Here is a 14833-nt window from a genome sequence, read left to right on the forward strand (position 1 = left end):
CTTAATTTGTGTCCAATAGGGCTCATTTATCATTTCCATCAAATACTGAATATAACATTTGTCCTTCCAATTTGTTCAGTTCAAAGCAATAAACATCAATAGTGATGACAACCTTGTTTCAGTTATATTAGTTATATTAGTTATATTTCAAGATAAACATGACATATTCCACCCATGTCTTGATTATAATTGATTTTTGTTTACAAAAATCCCATTTTATAAAAAAAAATGAATAGCATTTTTATTGATAAATGTGATCTGGCAGAGATAAATGGCAAATATTAGCCATGTATGCTGTCTATATTGCTTGTAATTGATTCAAGTCAAGTATTAAGTATTTTTTACGTAAATTGTTATGGCTGTATTGTTTTAAACTGAATAATGTTGTGGATCCATCAGACCCACGAACATTGGGTGAAAAACATGAACACCACACAAGGGTTAATACCGGTGTAATGTGTGCTCTCTGTCTGGTTTTGGTCAGTACCCGTGTTTCAGCATTCGGTATGTTTTGCAGTTGACCAATGGCTTTTCAGTCATCTTCAGCCAATACATCCAGCCTTCAACATGTTCTTACAGACTATATTCTTACCTCCTTGTTGACTGATACATTGAATTGTGTCCATTTTCTGTTTTAGAAAGATTTGCACACATATGAAAAGATAGATGGTGTCATCATAAAACAATATCAATTTAGATCATACAAGGGACCAACCTTAAATTGAGATCTTTACATTTTTCAGTTAAGTGCCTGCACCTGCTGTCCTTTCAAATCCAAATGTTTCAGTTGGGCAGTTAAGTTCCTGCAAGAACCCCCACCAACTAAGGAGGTTCCTCGATGAACCCCACCTCCTATGGGGTTCTTGGAAGAAGCTTTTGGGGGCCATTTTCAGTGCCTTTAAACCCAAGGTTATTTGAAGAACTTTGAGGATCTTAGCAGAACCCTTGTTGAACCCCTAATTTTTAGAGTACACCTCACCATGGCCGTTAGAAGAGTGTATGATAGACTGAAATTGCCAGGGGGAAACTTGGTGGGGTGGTGTGTGTGTGTGTGTGTGCGCCCGTGATATGTAGGCTTAAAGGCAGAGGCAATAAAAGACACAGTGGCAGAATAAATTCAACCACACCTTTGTTTGGGCTTTCTGCTCCTGAGTGGCACAGCGGTTTAAGGCACTGCATCTCAGTGCAAGAGGTGTCACTGTAGTCCCTGGTTCGAATCCAGACTGCATCACATTTGACTGTGATTAGGAGTCCCATTGGGCCAGGGTAGGTCATCACTATAAATAAGAATTTGTTCTTAACTGACTTGCCTGGTTAAATAATAATAATTTGTTTTATCACAAAACCGGATAGCAACCTCTGTCCTGTGAAGTCCACAGAGCGTACTGTATTTAACAGACAGTTACTACATGACCTACAGCATGGTCAAACAAGTGAATGTTTCAGACATTTTCAGACTATTAAACAACTGTTGATTTAGAATCACAGAAAGTTACCGAAGTCCCAAAGAAAACAGGAGCTGCCTTCACTATTCCAGCACCATTTCAACTTCAACATGTCAGCATCATCAAATCACCTCTGCTAATATAATTGACCGGTTTCTCGTAGTTATTTATCACAGTAAATTTTGATAACTGGGTTTACTTTTATGCTGTTGAGGGGAGTTTCTTCCTCTGCAGTGCCTTCAAACACAAACCTAAACTTCTTCTTCAGACTGGCTTTATGTTCCTCTTTAACTCTCTGTATGAGTTCTGTAAGGACAGAGTCAGAATAAAACAGCTTTGTTATTAGAGCATAAGATTAAGAAGAAGTCTTATCCACCTTTCACTCATACGGTTGAGACTGTCTACTAATAAACCACTATAAGGTCTAGTGAGGTGCTGTGGGGTTTTCATGAGACTGTCTACTAATAAACCACTATAAGGTCTAGTGAGGTGCTGTGGGGGTTTCATGAGACTGTCTACTAATAAACCACTATAAGGTCTAGTGAGGTGCTGTGGGGTTTTCATGAGACTGTCTACTAATAAACCACTATAATGTCTAGTGAGGTGCTGTGGGGTTTTCATGAGACTGTCTACTAATAAACCACTATAAGGTCTAGTGAGGTGCTGTGGGGTTTTCATGAGACTGCCTACTAATAAACCACTATAATGTCTAGTGAGGTGCTGTGGGGTTTTCATGAGACTGTCTACAAATAAACCACTATAAGGTCTAGTGAGGTGCTGTGGGGTTTTCATGAGACTGTCTACTAATAAACCACTATAAGGTCTAGTGAGGTGCTGTGGGGGTTTCATGAGACTGTCTACTAATAAACCACTATAAGGTCTAGTGAGGTGCTGTGGGGTTTTCATGAGACTGTCTACTAATAAACCACTATAATGTCTAGTGAGGTGCTGTGGGGTTTTCATGAGACTGTCTACTAATAAACCACTATAAGGTCTAGTGAGGTGCTGTGGGGTTTTCATGAGACTGTCTACTAATAAACCACTATAAGGTCTAGTGAGGTGCTGTGGGGTTTTCATGAGACTGTCTACTAATAAACCACTATAAGGTCTAGTGAGGTGCTGTGGGGTTTTCATGAGACTGCCCACTAATAAGCCACTAACTCTAAACTTAATTGTAACCCCAACCCTAACCCCTAAGTTTAAAATAGCCTTTGTCCTCTAAGGGAAGGGACGAGGGAAATGTCCCCACGATGGAGAATTGTACTTGTTTTGTTGATTTTAGGTACCCACAAAAATAGGAGAAAACACACACACACACACACACACACACACACACACACACACACACACACACACACACACACACACACACACACACACACACACACACACACACACACACACACACACACACACACACACACACACACACACACACACACACACACACACACACACACACACACACACCTAAAGGTATAGTTTCGGCCTGGTAATTATTCAGCGTGAAATACTAAGGAAAAACTATGACAAAAAGAGAAGAGGAAGTTCCATCAGTGTCTGTCTACATTTATTTTCTAGTGACGGTGAGAAAGAGCTCTGGCTGGACTCCTGTTTCAACATGGTAAGAATCTCTGTTACTGGACTCCTGTTTCAACATGGTAAGAATCTCTGTTACTGGACTCCTGTTTCAACATGGTAAGAGTCTCTGTTACTGGACTCCTGTTTAACATGGTAAGAGTCTCTGTTACTGGACTCCTGTTTCAACATGGTAAGAATCTCTGTTACTGGACTCCTGTTTCAACATGGTAAGAGTCTCTGTTACTGGACTCCTGTTTAACATGGTAATAGTCTCTGTTACTGGACTCCTGTTTAACATGGTAAGAGTCTCTGTTACTAGACTCCTGTTTAACATGGTAAGAGTCTCTGTTACTGGACTCCTGTTCAACATGGTAAGAGTCTCTGTTACTGGACTCCTGTTTAACATGGTAAGAATCTCTGTTACTGGACTCCTGTTTCAACATGGTAAGAGTCTGTTATTGTTACTATGTTACTATGTTACTATGTTACTATGTTACTATGTTAGTGTTACTGTAATTTAATTTAATATGTTTTCATTAATTGAATTCCCTTAATCTATTTTATGAGAATTTGTAAGATTCTTGTTTGCATAAAATAGACGGAGACCAGTCTTATCAATAAAATATAAAAGTATTTATTCTCGGAGCGCGTTACCACGAGCAACAGTTTATATACAATAACATGACGTCATTTCATTGCTTCTAAAATGAATCTCCTCCTCCAGACCGAGACAAAGGGAACTTTAAAGGTTTATTCTGAGTTCATTCTGACCAACTAGCACATACACAGGACACACAACACAACTGAAATAACTTTTGACCCCTCAACATTATCGATCACCACTTAGCTGACAGTTCTAATTAACAGAAAACCTAGGAATGCACTCACTGCCTTATCTAAAACACACCAGAGCTCAGTTTTGTCGGTTCAACCATAGGTTAACTATCTTATCTGCTTACTTAATCCACAACTCATTCCTTTCTGCTTAGTTGGAATGGTGTTCATTAACTTTAATTACTCCTTCTCCGTGTCACACAATCCCATCTTATGAACTCATATTGTTAATCAGATATAATAAAACAGAGTATAAGTTTACTTAGTTACAGTTCCATTTAAAATGATTTGTTCAGTCATTTAGTCATAATATTCCTAACACTAGACCCCTGTTTAACATGGTAATAGTCTCTGTTACTAGACTCCTGTTTAACATGGTAAGAGTCTCTGTTACTGGACTCCTGTTTAACATGGTAAGAGTCTCTGTTACTGGACTCCTGTTTAACATGGTAAGAGTCTCTGTTACTGGACTCCTGTTTAACATGGTAAGAGTCTCTGTTACTGGACTCCTGTTTAACATGGTAAGAGTCTCTGTTACTGGACTCCTGTTTCAACATGGTAAGAGTCTCTGTTACTGGACTCCTGTTTCAACATGGTAAGAGTCTCTGTTACTGGACTCCTGTTTAACATGGTAAGAGTCTCTGTTACTGGACTCCTGTTTCAACATGGTAAGAGTCTCTGTTACTGGACTCCTGTTTAACATGGTAAGAGTCTCTGTTACTGGACTCCTGTTTCAACATGGTAAGAGTCTCTGTTACTGGACTCCTGTTTAACATGGTAAGAGTCTCTGTTACTGGACTCCTGTTTAACATGGTAAGAGTCTCTGTTACTGGACTCCTGTTTCAACATGGTAAGAGTCTCTGTTACTGGACTCCTGTTTCAACATGGTAAGAGTACTTCTATATTATTTTATCTTTGTTCAAGTTCAACTAGTTCATTGGTACTAAAATAAATACATACATTGGAAGGATTTGGTTAGAGATCTCACACAGTAGTATAAATACACACACAGTAGTATAAATACACTCACAGTAGTATAAATACACACACAGTAGTATAAATACACACACAGTAGTATAAATACACACACAGTAGTATAAATACACACACAGTAGTATAAATACACACACAGTAGTATAAATACACTCACAGTAGTATAAATACACACACAGTAGTATAAATACACACACAGTAGTATAAATACACTCACAGTAGTATAAATACACTCACAGTAGTATAAATACACACACAGTAGTATAAATACACACACAGTAGTATAAATACACACACAGTAGTATAAATACACACACAGTAGTATAAATACACACACAGTAGTATAAATACACACACAGTAGTATAAATACACACACAGTAGTATAAATACACTCACAGTAGTATAAATACACACACAGTAGTATAAATACACTCACAGTAGTATAAATACACTCACAGTAGTATAAATACACACACAGTAGTATAAATACACACACAGTAGTATAAATACACACACAGTAGTATAAATACACACACAGTAGTATAAATACACACACAGTAGTATAAATACACACACAGTAGTATAAATACACACACAGTAGTATAAATACACACACAGTAGTATAAATACACACACAGTAGTATAAATACACACACAGTAGTATAAATACACTCACAGTAGTATAAATACACACACAGTAGTATAAATACACTCACAGTAGTATAAATACACTCACAGTAGTATAAATACACACACAGTAGTATAAATACACACACAGTAGTATAAATACACACACAGTAGTATAAATACACACACAGTAGTATAAATACACACACAGTAGTATAAATACACACACAGTAGTATAAATACACACACAGTAGTATAAATACACACACAGTAGTATAAATACACTCACAGTAGTATAAATACACACACAGTAGTATAAATACACACACAGTAGTATAAATACACACACAGTAGTATAAATACACACACAGTAGTATAAATACACACACAGTAGTATAAATACACACACAGTAGTATAAATACACACACAGTAGTATAAATACACACACAGTAGTATAAATACACACACAGTAGTATAAATACACACACAGTAGTATAAATACACACACAGTAGTATAAATACACTCACAGTAGTATAAATACACACACAGTAGTATAAATACACACACAGTAGTATAAATACACACACAGTAGTATAAATACACACACAGTAGTATAAATACACACACAGTAGTATAAATACACACACAGTAGTATAAATACACACACAGTAGTATAAATACACTCACAGTAGTATAAATACACACACAGTAGTATAAATACACACACAGTAGTATAAATACACACACAGTAGTATAAATACACACACAGTAGTATAAATACACACACAGTAGTATACATACACACACAGTAGTATAAATACACACACAGTAGTATAAATACACACACAGTAGTATAAATACACACACAGTAGTATAAATACACACACAGTAGTATAAATACACTCACAGTAGTATAAATACACACACAGTAGTATAAATACACACACAGTAGTATAAATACACACACAGTAGTATAAATACACACACAGTAGTATAAATACACACACAGTAGTATAAATACACACACAGTAGTATAAATACACACACAGTAGTATAAATACACACACAGTAGTATAAATACACACACAGTAGTATAAATACACACACAGTAGTATAAATACACACACAGTAGTATAAATACACTCACAGTAGTATAAATACACACACAGTAGTATAAATACACACACAGTAGTATAAATACACACACAGTAGTATAAATACACACACAGTAGTATAAATACACACACAGTAGTATAAATACACACACAGTAGTATAAATACACACACAGTAGTATAAATACACTCACAGTAGTATAAATACACACACAGTAGTATAAATACACTCACAGTAGTATAAATACACACACAGTAGTATAAATACACACACAGTAGTATAAATACACACACAGTAGTATAAATACACACACAGTAGTATAAATACACACACAGTAGTATAAATACACACACAGTAGTATAAATACACACACAGTAGTATAAATACACACACAGTAGTATAAATACACACACAGTAGTATACATACACACACAGTAGTATAAATACACACACAGTAGTATAAATACACACACAGTAGTATAAATACACACACAGTAGTATAAATACACACACAGTAGTATAAATACACTCACAGTAGTATAAATACACACACAGTAGTATAAATACACACACAGTAGTATAAATACACACACAGTAGTATAAATACACTCACAGTAGTATAAATACACACACAGTAGTATAAATACACACACAGTAGTATAAATACACACACAGTAGTATAAATACACTCACAGTAGTATAAATACACACACAGTAGTATAAATACACACACAGTAGTATAAATACACACACAGTAGTATAAATACACTCACAGTAGTATAAATACACACACAGTAGTATAAATACACACACAGTAGTATAAATACACACACAGTAGTATAAATACACACACAGTAGTATAAATACACACACAGTAGTATAAATACACACACAGTAGTATAAATACACACACAGTAGTATAAATACACTCACAGTAGTATAAATACACACACAGTAGTATAAATACACACACAGTAGTATAAATACACACACAGTAGTATAAATACACTCACAGTAGTATAAATACACACACAGTAGTATAAATACACACACAGTAGTATAAATACACTCACAGTAGTATAAATACACACACAGTAGTATAAATACACACACAGTAGTATAAATACACACACAGTAGTATAAATACACTCACAGTAGTATAAATACACACACAGTAGTATAAATACACTCACAGTAGTATAAATACACTCACAGTAGTATAAATACACACACAGTAGTATAAATACACACACAGTAGTATAAATACACTCACAGTAGTATAAATACACACACAGTAGTATAAATACACTCACAGTAGTATAAATACACACACAGTAGTATAAATACACACACAGTAGTATAAATACACACACAGTAGTATAAATACACACACAGTAGTATAAATACACACACAGTAGTATAAATACACACACAGTAGTATAAATACACTCACAGTAGTATAAATACACACACAGTAGTATAAATACACACACAGTAGTATAAATACACACACAGTAGTATAAATACACACACAGTAGGAGGATCTGAATCACCATGAAGGGTATTTGATAGTCCCTTGTGGTGGTCTGGATGTGAAGACTCCACTATCGAGAAAAATATAGCTGTAGTATTAGAATAGAATGATTTGTTAAAACCAGGTTTAATTAGCCATTTAGTATTATGTATGTTGTACTTCTGAACAGGTGTCCCTCTTATCAGGCCTTGTGTGTCCTCTCATACTTTTCATATCATAGTATTTCTTCTCATATTATTTTGCATTGAGTATACTGCACATGAAGTATGTTCTGTCATGATGTTGACTGGTTAGTATACTGTACATGAAGTATGTTCTGTCATGATGTTGACTGGTTAGTATACTGCACATGAAGTATGTTCTGTCATGATGATGATGTTGACTGGTTAGTATACTGCACATGAAGTATGTTCTGTCATGATGTTGACTGGTTAGTATACTGCACATGAAGTATGTTCTGTCATGATGTTGACTGGTTAGTATACTGTACATGAAGTATGTTCTGTCATGATGTTGACTGGTTAGTATACTGTACATGAAGTATGTTCTGTCATGATGATGACTGGTTAGTATACTGTACATGAAGTATGTTCTGTCATGATGTTGACTGGTTAGTATACTGTACATGAAGTATGTTCTGTCATGATGTTGACTGGTTAGTATACTGTACATGAAGTATGTTCTGTAATGATGATGATAATGATGATGCTTTTGTATCCTCTTCTTCGTCATCTTGTTTCTCTGCAGGGTGCTGGATCTCTCCAACCTGGTAACCTGGTAAAGTGGTATTCCAACCTGGTAATCATCCTGCTCATGACTACAGGTAAACTGGATGAGATTAAATATTATTTTAGTTGTATTTGTTTGTTTACCTCCTGAAAAGGAATGATCTGGATTTATGACGTTGTTGAGCATATAGCAGTATACAGTCATACAGGGAAAATAGGGTGCTCCAGTTGACAACTAAACCTCACAGTACTTCTCTTTTGGTGTTTTTTTCTCTAACACTTGGAACTCTCCTAGAATAGATTTCAACAACACAAATGTACTTCTTACTTCTTGGAACTTCTCCTTTAGTTTGTCAGTAAAAAACACATTCACCACAAGAGGTTGACTTCTCATAGTATATAGAGTGTGACCATCTTCAGTATCAATTAATTAATGATGGAATTACGATTCAGCGTCCTGATGTGTGACCTATGTTTCAGGGTGTCTGGGTCAGGACAACGGGAGTGTGACTTACACCCCAAGGAGAGTCTGCTCCTTAGAGGGCTCTTCTGTGACCATGCCCTGCTCTTACACATTTCCCAAGGGTCACAAAGTCACAACAGCTTTCTGGTTCAAAGGTCAAGTGCCTGGTGCTGAGTCTCTGGATCTGAATTTGAACCCTGAGTACAAAGGCCGTGTGGAGTATCTAGGGGACAGTAACCAACTATGTACACTGAGAATCACAGACCTGAGAGAGAGCGATTCAGGAACCTACAGCTTCCTGTTTGGGACTGACGTCAATCCTGGGGGATGGATGGGGAATCCAGGAGTCAGGTTAAATGTCACAGGTAAGGCCACGGCATGAATTCATCCACATGAATATGGATAAAATCGTTGTCCGCCAATGTTCAACTCAGCCATTTTTGGACGAGTTGCATATGCACAAAGTCTTCACAAAGGCAGACAAAAGCCTGTACGTAGAAAAAGAAGGGAAGCGCTGCTAAGGTACACAGTAGTAGATGTTGGTAGACTGAAGGTGCTCTATGGTAAAAGGGGTAAATTGGTCATCAAAAAGAAAGAAGGACCAAGGCCCTCTTCATATAAAACACAGTTTAAAAAGTCCAACGCGTTTCAGCTGCATGGACTTCGTCATGTACACTTTTTGGGGGAAAAAGCTGTTCAAAAGAGGACATTGTATTATCACTTCTTTGTCCCCCCCCTGACGAAGGCCATGCAGCCGAAACGCGGAAGAGTTTGTCAACTCTGTTTCCATTGAACATGCCATACTAATAAAGGCATGTTAATTAATTATATAAAGAGTGACTTGGTCCTCTATTCTTTTTGAAAAGCAGATGCATCTTTTAGACGGACAATCATCTCCTCTGTCCATCATCCGTCAGCGGATTCACATTGAAAAAAACATTGGCTTCATCTGTCATTTTAAGAAACAATAACATAGGAGAATCTTGTAGAAGCTTTGGGAGAAGAATGTATTATTCTTTATGTTACTGTCTGTTCTTTTCCTGGGTTTGACTTGATCTAATAAAGCTATTTTGTTTGAAATCAAATCAAAACTCGAATTAAAATGACCCCCACTCTACCCAGGGCTCCATGTTGATTTGACCCCTGACCTAGCTTTGGACGGCGAGTGGGCAGACCTTACCTGTGGCTCCTGCTTCTTGAGTGAAAATCCCACCTACACCTGGTACAGGAACAAACAGCCTTTGAACTACACCAACAAGGTCAAGGTTATGGCCAACTACCTGGAACTAGACCCGGTAGGCAGGGAAGATGCAGGCAGCTACTCCTGTGCGGTGAGCGGCAGAGAGGATTCCCCTGGTCCGGCAGTGATCCTTGTAGTGGGATGTAAGTAGTGTATAGAGAGGATATTAGAAATGTATGAATTTCATCTGTTTATGTCACTAGCAAATCATCTATTGGTTCTGAGAGTCAGCAACCCAAATATGGCTTTGTTTACTGACCTATATCTTAGCATTAGCTTGAAAAACAACGAAGGGGTATACTACAGCTAACTTTGATAAACAACCAGAAATAACCATTGATTTCCTGATTCATTAAGAAAGCTGAACTTCAATGTGTGTTTTTGGTTGTTCAGTCAATTAGACCATGTCATTTTAAGCTTGTTTTCTATGAATAAAACATTATTTTAGAATATTTAGGCAACTGGCTAACTCATTGACCCTGCTTCGTAGTAACCCCCTCTGGAGTGGAAGGACCCCAGTCAGCATGTGCTAAATAACATGCCATAAACAGCTCAATGTCACCACAACATGAGCTGTGGGTGTTAATCTAGATGTCACAAACTGTCTTCATTTTCTCCTCCAGACTTCCCAAAGAACACCTCAGTGTCAGTCACAGTCAGTCCCTCTGGTGAAATAGTGGAGGGCAGATCAGTGACTCTGACCTGCAGCAGTGATGCCAACCCACCAGTGGACAAATACACCTGGTACAAGAAGAATGAAGAACGGACGGGGTTCTCAGAAAAAGGATCAGGGCAGAGTTACGTCATCCTTAAAATGAGCAATGAGGACAGCGGGCAGTACTTCTGTAAGGCTGAGAATCAATACGGACCACTTGACTCTGCACCTGTGCATCTCAGTGTAGCAGGTAAGACATCCATTTACTTAAGGCAGAATAGACCGGCCATACTGTAGGTCGGGCAAACGTCAGATGGGCTGGTTAATATTTTTCCTATTGGGCCATTCTACATGATAATGATTAATTGTCAGATATGCTGGTTTATATTTGGCCTAGTGGGCCGGTCTCAACTAGTCAACTTCTGTAGGTGGTCACCTTCACCAGGGTTGTAGGATAAATGTTCTGATGTGAGTCATGATGTGTCTTTATCTGGTAATTCATCCTCTCCCAGGTAAACCAGTGTTTCCCTGGGCTCCCGTTGTGGGGGTGGTGGCTGTGTTGGCAGCTGGAGCTCTGCTAGTCATCCTCTATGGCACATTGAAGAAGAGGTGAGTCCATTAAGATACCAGGGTTGGGGTCAATTCCACTTAAATTCCAGTCAATTCAGAAAGTAAACCAAAATCCAATTTCAAACGTTCCTAATTGAAAAGTATTGACATTTCAGTTTACTTCCTGAAATGACTTGAATGGAATTGATCCCAACCCTGCCATTAGGATACCTATGTTTTAAAGACATAGCCTTTCATTGAACAGCTTATTGTGCTTCTAAGAGGCAAAGTATTTAGAATCCAGTTAAGAAATTATGGCATACAAAAAAATAAGTGTGTCTTTACTCTACAGTGTTATGGTCTGTTGTCCTGAGACTACTACATGACCTTTACTCTACAGTGTTATGGTCTGTTGTCCTGAGACTACTACATGACCTTTACTCTACAGTGTTATGGCCTGTTGTCCTGAGACTACAGCATTATGGTCTGTTGTCCTGAGACTACAGCATTATGGCCTGTTGTCCTGAGACTACTACATTACAGCGTTATTGCCTGTTGACCTGGGACTCCTACATGTCATCTGTCACTCTCTCCAGGAAAGCCCCAAGAGGAATGAACTTTATCGGGGAGGCACAGATGGTACCTTGTGGTAAACCGACACACAAGGCGCAGTCTGATGACACGTACATGACTCTGAATAAAAGGACAATGTCTCCTGAGTATGACACTCTGGCTGTAAGTTTCTCCCTTGAAAAGAACTTTGATGATTTACGGGTTAGTCACAATAATATTTCCTTTCTCCCGAAGTGTGCACACGTTCCCCAAGTTTAAAGTGACATCTGGTTCGCTCTCTCCTTTCAGAATGTCAGAAACACTGTTGGCTGAAGAAGACCGTCTGGCTGAAGAAGACCCTATGCCTGCGACCTCAACATAAATAGGGTTAGAAGTGAACACCATATAACCGGTTGAAAATTATTAAAAAGGGTATAATTTTTAAAATGATCAAATTTAGAGTTGTATATTTGTTTTTCTATAGGTACGCCTAAAGGTTTTTAGGCAAAATAACCCATTCAAAACGGAAAGCTAATTGAACGTGGGAATGTGCCAGGGCTATTGTATAAATAGAACAAAAACGAACTAAACGTTTAAGGGATCTGAATTTTAGTTTAAATATTTTGCTACAATGACAGTTATCTACCCAACTCGTTCCTTTCTTTTTTCATGTGCACGTAGTAAGTACACCATCATACCTTTCAAAGGCACTAAGTCATTTGTTTAATTTGTATTTAATTATAAGTCACAGCACTCTCTCTTGGTCCTCATTTTTGTAAGTCACCTTGCTTTAGCACATGCGCGTTTGATCAGTTTCTTTATGGAAATATTTAGTGAACTCCATGACAGTAGCTAAAGCAAAGGGATATAGCAGCACACAAGTAGACTACAAATGCATGCTGGGCCCAGCATCTACTGAGCGCAACTTGGAGTGTTATTGAAGCGGGCGAGAAGGCCGCTCCAGGTTTCGGGAATCTCGCTCCTTGCTCCGCTCAGATACTCCGTCTAGAGAAGCAGAGCCATTGTGCCACTAGAGGGCGGTCTCCCTCCATTTGATCCTGCTTACTGATATATTTTATTTAACCAGGAAGGGCTCATTGAGATTTGAAATATATAGTAAAGGCATAAATGTAGCTGATACTAGCTGATTGACAGAAAGGAGGGCCCATAAGTGTCTTTCTATTCAACTTGTTTCTACCAAAAACAAAGACACAAGTCCAAATAGCCAAAAGCCACTTTATTTATGAAACAACCTTAAAGTGACTAGACCAGGAGTATGAAGAAGTGGTACAACCCAGTAACTGGCGGTACAACTCAGTAACTGGCGGTACAACTCAGTAACTGGCGGTACAACTCAGTAACTGGCGGTACAACTCAGTAACTGGCGGTACAACTCAGTAACTGGCGGTACAACTCAGTAACTGGCGGTACAACTCAGTAACTGGCGGTACAACTCAGTAACTGGCGGTACAACTCAGTAACTGGCGGTACAACTCAGTAACTGGCGGTACAACTCAGTAACTGGCGGTACAACCCAGTAACTGGCGGTACAACTCAGTAACTGGCGGTACAACTCAGTAACTGGCGGTATGCTGTCTAGTCTCTCAAAGTGGAATGTCTTCTAGCAGTGTTGCTCAACTCCGTCACAGGTCCCCCTAGGGCAGGGGGTACTCAACTCTTACCCTACGAGGTCCAGAGCCTGTTGGTTTCCTGTTCTACCTGAATTAGTTGCACCCACCTGGTGTCCCAGGTCTAAAATCAGTCCCTGATTAGAGGGCAACAATGAAAACTTGCAGTAGAACCGGCTTCGAGGTCCAGAGTTGAGTTTGAGGACCCTAAGGGTTGCACAATTGTTAACATTAGTCCAGCACTACAGTAACACAACTGCTGCAACGATCAACAAGCTCTTGAGTAGTTGCGTCAAGTGTGTTAGTGCTGGACTATACAAATATGTGCAACAGGGGGGCGAGGGCATGAGACTACACTCCCAGAGAGTTGAGTAACACTATTAGAACTGGGCAATGTAACACTACCATAGGTTACACTCAGTAACTACTGAATCTTTAGGGGGATTCTTCCTCTGCTCATCCTGCTGGCAACACCAGGGTCATTGTGGGTTCACCTCAGCCCACATATTACATCAGTCATTTGGGATGAGACTAGAAAGTGTCCAATGACCACATTTAGCATAATTCCAACCAATAAAACAGCATGTTTTCACTCAAAGTGTTGGTCTGACACCTTTCAGTGTGTAAATACCTGTTTTTGTCCTCCGATTCTCTTGTCTAACACTTCAGATACCTGTGGACTGAAGTAATTAAAATGTTGCAGATTGAAATACATGGTATAGAATGAACGCTGTTTCGATCTCCACAGAAGAGAATCACGTTTTCTCTGACACGTTCTATTATTTCAACCTCTTGGGGAAAAGTCCCTGGCTTCAGCTATTAAGACTGTAAAGCTAGAGATATTAGCAAATTACACATTACTCATTTGCAAAGGCCGATTGAGTTTT

General features: G+C 38.4%; 2 protein-coding genes across 2 annotated transcripts in view; one reads left to right on the forward strand and one right to left on the reverse strand.

The window, feature by feature from the left end:
• The window catches only part of LOC118936516 (NACHT, LRR and PYD domains-containing protein 3-like), a 39388-nt gene extending 34971 nt beyond the window's left edge, over positions 1-4417 (reverse strand). Inside the window, exon 1 of the mRNA XM_036939781.1 lies at positions 4219-4417. Coding sequence (XP_036795676.1) covers positions 4219-4417 — 199 coding nt within the window. The remainder of the gene's footprint in view (positions 1-4218) is intronic.
• A 4489-nt stretch (positions 4418-8906) lies between these two features.
• Positions 8907-13462, forward strand: LOC110487028 (basigin-like). The gene is made up of 7 exons (XM_036941903.1): positions 8907-8954; positions 9340-9687; positions 10445-10705; positions 11186-11467; positions 11730-11826; positions 12363-12501; positions 12628-13462. The coding sequence occupies exons 1-7, from the start codon at positions 8945-8947 to the stop codon at positions 12649-12651; spliced, it is 1161 nt and encodes a 386-aa protein (XP_036797798.1). The 5' UTR covers positions 8907-8944; the 3' UTR covers positions 12652-13462.
• The last annotated feature ends 1371 nt before the right edge of the window (positions 13463-14833 follow it).

The sequence above is a fragment of the Oncorhynchus mykiss genome, chromosome 13, assembly GCF_013265735.2.
Source record: "Oncorhynchus mykiss isolate Arlee chromosome 13, USDA_OmykA_1.1, whole genome shotgun sequence".
In the NCBI taxonomy this organism is placed as follows: Eukaryota; Metazoa; Chordata; class Actinopteri; order Salmoniformes; family Salmonidae; genus Oncorhynchus; species Oncorhynchus mykiss.

Excerpts from the sequence above, each read along its gene's own strand:
- LOC110487028 (XM_036941903.1), top strand. Across the intron at positions 11,468-11,729 it reads TGTGCATCTCAGTGTAGCAG|GTAAACCAGTGTTTCCCTGG; the intron begins GTAAGACATCCA and ends ATCCTCTCCCAG. Across the intron at positions 12,502-12,627 it reads CTGAGTATGACACTCTGGCT|AATGTCAGAAACACTGTTGG; the intron begins GTAAGTTTCTCC and ends CTCTCCTTTCAG.